Raw genomic sequence first — 5,835 nt, 5'->3', positions numbered from 1 at the left:
TTCAGCTAACAATTTCACCTGAACGTTGAAATTGTTCTTGAATCATTTGATTTCCAAGATTGTGCCCTAAGATCATTAGAAACATACCTACAACTTCTTCTAAGTTCACACCTTTAGTGGATGTTAAACCATAACTTCTTAATTTATCACATAATTTACAAAATGCATGATTGTGTCCATTAAGAATTTCCATGATAAAATTCCATCCTGAACGAGGAGAATCTCTACATGGCTCCTTAAATACAAAATTTAAAATGGTTCGCGACCGTGAGAATTAGCGAAGAGATAAGTAGCCAGGTATCCTAGGAGTCTGAATGATCCTTGGGGTGCTTATGCTATATTGTATAATATGTTGTGTAAATATGTTTAGTGTGTGCACACATTACGACAAATTTTTTTTTATCTGTATTTTTTTAGACCTTTTAAATGCTATGAATGGTTTGCACAAAATTGGCGTTAGTATTTTCGGATCATTGATTAGTTATACAATAACATTCAAACATGTCTTTGATAAATTATACATAATCATATATATTATAAAGATTTACAATCACAAATGGCTGTAGAGATTGATACAATAAAATGAGAAAAGTAGTGATATATATGAATAATTTAGAAGTCAAGTATTATTCTACCCTACTTTACACGTTTGGTTATGTATTATTTTCCTACTTTGTCTCTATTATACATAGACCACATGTAGAAAGATATATAAAAAAAATCAATGACATTATCATATATATATAATAGAATTCGAACCAAGTTTTCTTCATTGAAAGTTTGAAACTAGTCAAAATAGTGATAACACGTTTTGGCCTGTTTATGTTTGATCTTTCTTCTTGTTTTTATTCTCCCCAATAGAATGACACTCTTGATAAATATGTGAAGGACCTCCATTAATTAATGACACATCTAGTGAGACCACCTTATCTTATGGGAAAGTGATCAATTAATGACTTTTCTTCTCAGGCACTACTCTCACACCATAATATGCCAATTATTATCATTATTAATTAGGCATGAGCCAACAATTTCTTCTTCTTCTTTTTTTTTTTTAAAAAAAAAAAAAGATGATCAATTAATACTAGTATAAATCTTTTAATATAAAAAAGCTAGTTGTAATTAAAATTTAACAGCATACTAATCGTTAATAAGATCATCTCTAATTAATGTATGCGGCAAATATAGTATTACATTTTACACAATATTTAATATATAGTGCTCCCTTGCACTATTTAAAATATTGGCCATTTGATTTAAAAGTTAAAAAAACTACTAATGTTAAAATTGCCAATATTTGTCATGTTATTTTTTCTTCATTTAAGTAAATGAATAAATAAGAAGGTATAAAAGGTTATAGTTTTAAGTCAAATTTTGTAAAAGAAATGGACAAAAAAAGATAAACTATTAATGTAGGTTGTACGTGTATGTATGATATGCCTGACTTTTGAACAAAAATAGTTCCACTGACTTTGATAAAAATAATTATACTTTATATATAATGTTGAAAAATCTTATAAGTTATATGGTTGAGTTAAATGATTCACTTTCTCATTCATTATCTAGTCTTCGATCGATTAAACATAAAGAGCCAATTATTCCAACTTAATCTACACGTTTTGATTTTTCTTTTGAGACTATAATGAATTTCTTCTCAATAGACAAAATAATATCATCAAAGTAGTATTAGTTCCATTAATTTCTACCCTACTTTACACGTTGTACTTTGTCTATTATTTTCTCCGGTCTCATCTTTTAACATTTTTTTTGTTCTTAGTTAGTTTCTTCTCTACACAACTACAAAAATAGGTCATTTCTTTTGACCATGTTCATTTTCGACACCTTTTTTGTTCATATATTTTATCAATAGAGATTGATTGTAATAAATAAGGTAAAAATTGTATTCACCCTAAAAGAAATTTTCACTTAAAAAACAGCTGAATTATGAGATAATATGCTGCTATTTTTTGCAATTTAAAATATTTTGTTTAAAACTAAAGTTAGCCAATCATGTCTTTACAACAATAATTGCATGTGAGTAGTATATTTTTAATTCAGATTGTACGAGAGAATGAGAGATGGATCATTATATGACGAGAGAGGAGAGCCATATCTCTTTGGTCCCCCACGAATGCTGATATTTTTTTTGGTAGAGATGTATTATTAAAGAAAGAAAAGCAGATAACATAATTAATGACTTATTAGAAGGGGCATAAAAACTTTGGAAAAAGAAAATGTGGTTCTAATACAATGATATATGTTACATCTTGTCAAGATCATGAAATTTAAACATTTTGACATCATTCAAAAAGTTGGGTATAGAAAGGACATAATTTAATTTATACAAAAGAAAAACACACCAATATGTTTATTAGTTGTACAGTAGTACTTATATAGCAGAAGAAATAATATACGAACAACAGCTATTGTGGATACATACGCACTTAATATAGGATCATCAGCTCCGCCAATCTTGTTCTAGAGAGAGTCCTCGGGATCACCATCTCCCCAAGAGAGAGTCCAATAACAAGCCCGCTAACAAGTCCAGCCAAAGCGATTTTCCAGTCTAGTTCAATGGCAAAATTAGAATCAGCATCTTTATTTAAAGCAGATGATGGTGGGAGCAGCCAGTTTTCACATTTCTTCCACAATGGATCTCCACACAGTCCTTGATTACCCTCAAATGAGGTATTCTCGAACGTGTGGAACTGGTTCTCATGTGGTATAGGACCTGTGAGATTGTTATAAGAGACATCAAACTTTTGGAGGAATTTTAGCTCTGCTAGTTGCTGAGGAATCTTTCCCGACAGTTGGTTTTGAGAAAGGTCTAATGATTCCAGTTCTGTTAATGTCCCCAACGATGGTGGAATGTGACCTATGAGCGCATTGTTTGAAAGGTTGAGTGAGTAGAGAGCCTTGAGGCTTCCAATGGACTCAGGAATCTGACCACTGAAATTGTTGCTCGATAGGTCAATGACTGCTAGATTTGCTGGGATTTTCTCATATCTTGTTGCCACACTTTTCATCACAAATGTTGTTGAATAATTATAAATGCTTCCACTATCACTAATATGTGCGTTCATGTATTTCAAATCGCTCACCTTAAAAGCTTTCATAGCATCCCATAAGAGCATATATTCAGAAGGCAATGCCCCTGTGAAATAATTGTGAGACACATCAATAATTTGTAGCATTGGAAACTCACCCTTAGTGTATTCAGGTTTCCCTATGACTCCATGAAATTTGTTCTCCCTCAGTAAAACAACTTTTAACAGAGGAAACCTCCCAAGCCAAGTGGGGAACACATCACTGATTTGATTGTAAGAAAAGTCAAGAAACTCGAGATTCACACATGTTGCAAATGGTCGTTGAAATTTTCCCTGAAAATTATTGTGACTGAAATCCACCATTCTCAAATCACTTTCCTGCTGCTGACATTCAAGAGGAATGGTGCCATGGAAAGAGTTGTTTCTCAAATTCAAAGCTATTATAAAGCCACTGATCATACCGCCTGAACAACGAGGAAACTCCCCACTCAAGTTATTGTTTGACAAATCAAGGATCAAAATTGAACTCAAATTGCATATCGACTTGGGAATTTCACCACTTAGAATATTGTCAGAGGCATCGTAATGTGTGACAGACGATGGAGGAATTGGCAGTTGTCCTTCCAACAAGTTAGATTGGATTTTTACCACACGAAGACTAGACCAAGGTAGAATGGTTTGATGGTTATGAAACCCTGTTATCAAGTTGTTGGATATATCTATCTCTTCCAAGCGTTGAAGACTTGAGTTCATTAGATTTTGGGGAATTTGGCCATATATATTGTTACTGGAAAGGTCCAACACTTCGAGATTAGTTTGATCACCAATAAATTCAGGAAACTTGCTGAATTTATTGTTGCTTAGACCAAGGACAGCGAGATTTCTCAGTTTAAGAAATGAATCTAACTGCAATGTACCACTCAAACTATTATGCGAGAGTTCGAGACATTCAAGATTATTGAGTTTGAACAAGGACGGCGGAATTGAACCAATCAATTTGTTTGAATAAAAATATATCTTTTGTATTGCAGTAAGATTGCCAAACCAAGAAGGGATTGGCCCTGAAATTTGATTGTTATGTAAATTTATGAAGGAAAGGAGGGTGAGGTTTTGAACAAAAGATGGGATGTACCCAGTGAAATAATTTTCTTTGAGATTTAGAGAAGAAAGCTGGGTTAATTCACCAAGTGAAGAAGGGAATAGGCCCATACAATCCACAACCTCCTAGACCAAGAGTTTTCAAAGAAGTCAAATTTGCCAAGGAATTACCTAGTTCATAACCCATGTCCACATAATTTAGAAAAAAAAAAATCCAAAGCAGTCAAGTTTTGGACTAGGCTTCCAAGATTATGATTTTTAAGTTTCAAAAGATTCTTAACTACAAATGGATCGTTAACACCAGTGTTATATGACAGGTCAAGGTGAGACAACTTAGACAAAAGTGAAAGTTGAGATGGAATCTGACCTTGGAAGAAAGAAGAACTCAAGCGAAGAGATTTCAACTCCGGAAAAAAGCCCATGGCAGTGGGAATTGGAGAGAAAGTGAAGTTATTATAACTAAGATCAAGCTCCTGAAGATGAACAAGGTGAAAGATAGTGTTGTTGGAGTGGAAAGAGCCGTAGAGACATGAACTATCGAGGTAAAGACCAATGACATGACCAGTCTCCACATCACATTCAACACCATCCCACGAGCAGTAGTTGGTACCATTATTCGATCCCCAAGACGATGTCTTTGGATGGACAACTATAGTCAAATAGGGATTAGGTCTACTCTGACAATCTAATTTAAAGCTTTTGTTGAATTGTATCAAAGCATTTCTCTCCTCATCATGGCAAGAAGGCTGCATAGAATTAACAAGTTGATGAGATAGTAGCAGAAAATGAAACAGTACATTAATCACAACTAATAATGAAAGAGCCATAGTGTTTCTTTCCAACTTAATAATGGATTTTATGATCTTGGTAGAGATCATGCAATTCCCTTATTCCTTTAAAAATAGACAGAAGTGTGTGGATATATATATATATATATATAATTACAGGGAATTCTAGGCTTCACTGTTAATAGTAATAGAATCTAATAGAATAAGAATGGTGTTGAATGAACATTGGATTCTGTCATTTATTGACATAATTGTCCGTACTTTACTTTTTTTGTTTATATTTTTTAAAATATTCAAAATATAAATAAATTTAAAAAATATTTATGATTTAAAGGCATGACAAAAAATATTTTCAAATAAATAAAAATGACCTTTCAAAATTAAATGTATTCAGTAATGTTAATCACAGTAAAGTAAATAATAATAAATGATTTAGTCATCGACACTAAATCAAGTAAATGATAATAAATAATAAAATAACTTAACTTAAGTAAACAACACATAAATATATAGTCGTTTGGCTTCAAGAGTTGATAATAACTTACGTCCACTTGCACTTTTATTTATCACAAAGGTCTCAGACTCAAGATTATAAGAGCAAGATTCAGCTGAGTTTTATTTCTTAATTATGCTTGAGAGAGAAAATAAAGTTTGAAAGAGTTTATGTATGTAAAGTGTGCATGAAAAATAATGACGGTGAGAGGTCTTTATTTATAGTCTCTAGTGAGTCTTGGGCTTTACAAGAATAATACAGGTTTGTTACAATTGGATATGCAATAAAAGAATATAAAAAAAATACATTCAAATCACAGTTAAATAAATATCTTGTAAGATTTGGGTTGCTCTGGTAGTTTGAATTGCATCTAGGGATTTCCTACGACCAGGGCTTCTTCGAGCCATGG

At 32.3% G+C, this 5,835-nt stretch overlaps 2 protein-coding genes across 2 annotated transcripts; both read right to left on the bottom strand.

Moving 5' to 3' along the window:
* Positions 1-2,222: 2,222 nt before the first annotated feature.
* LOC133829845 (receptor-like protein 6) lies at positions 2,223-4,256 on the bottom strand. The gene has a single exon (XM_062259660.1). The coding sequence runs from the start codon at positions 4,254-4,256 to the stop codon at positions 2,445-2,447; it is 1,812 nt and encodes a 603-aa protein (XP_062115644.1). The 3' UTR covers positions 2,223-2,444.
* A 65-nt stretch (positions 4,257-4,321) lies between these two features.
* On the bottom strand, positions 4,322-4,972 carry LOC133831830 (receptor-like protein Cf-9). Its single transcript, XM_062262241.1, has one exon. It carries the CDS (start codon positions 4,970-4,972, stop codon positions 4,322-4,324), a length of 651 nt encoding a protein of 216 aa, XP_062118225.1.
* Positions 4,973-5,835: the final 863 nt, after the last annotated feature.

The sequence above is a fragment of the Humulus lupulus genome, chromosome 4 (assembly GCF_963169125.1).
Source record: "Humulus lupulus chromosome 4, drHumLupu1.1, whole genome shotgun sequence".
In the NCBI taxonomy this organism is placed as follows: domain Eukaryota; kingdom Viridiplantae; phylum Streptophyta; class Magnoliopsida; order Rosales; family Cannabaceae; genus Humulus; species Humulus lupulus.
This window is presented reverse-complemented; position numbering and strand designations above follow the sequence as displayed.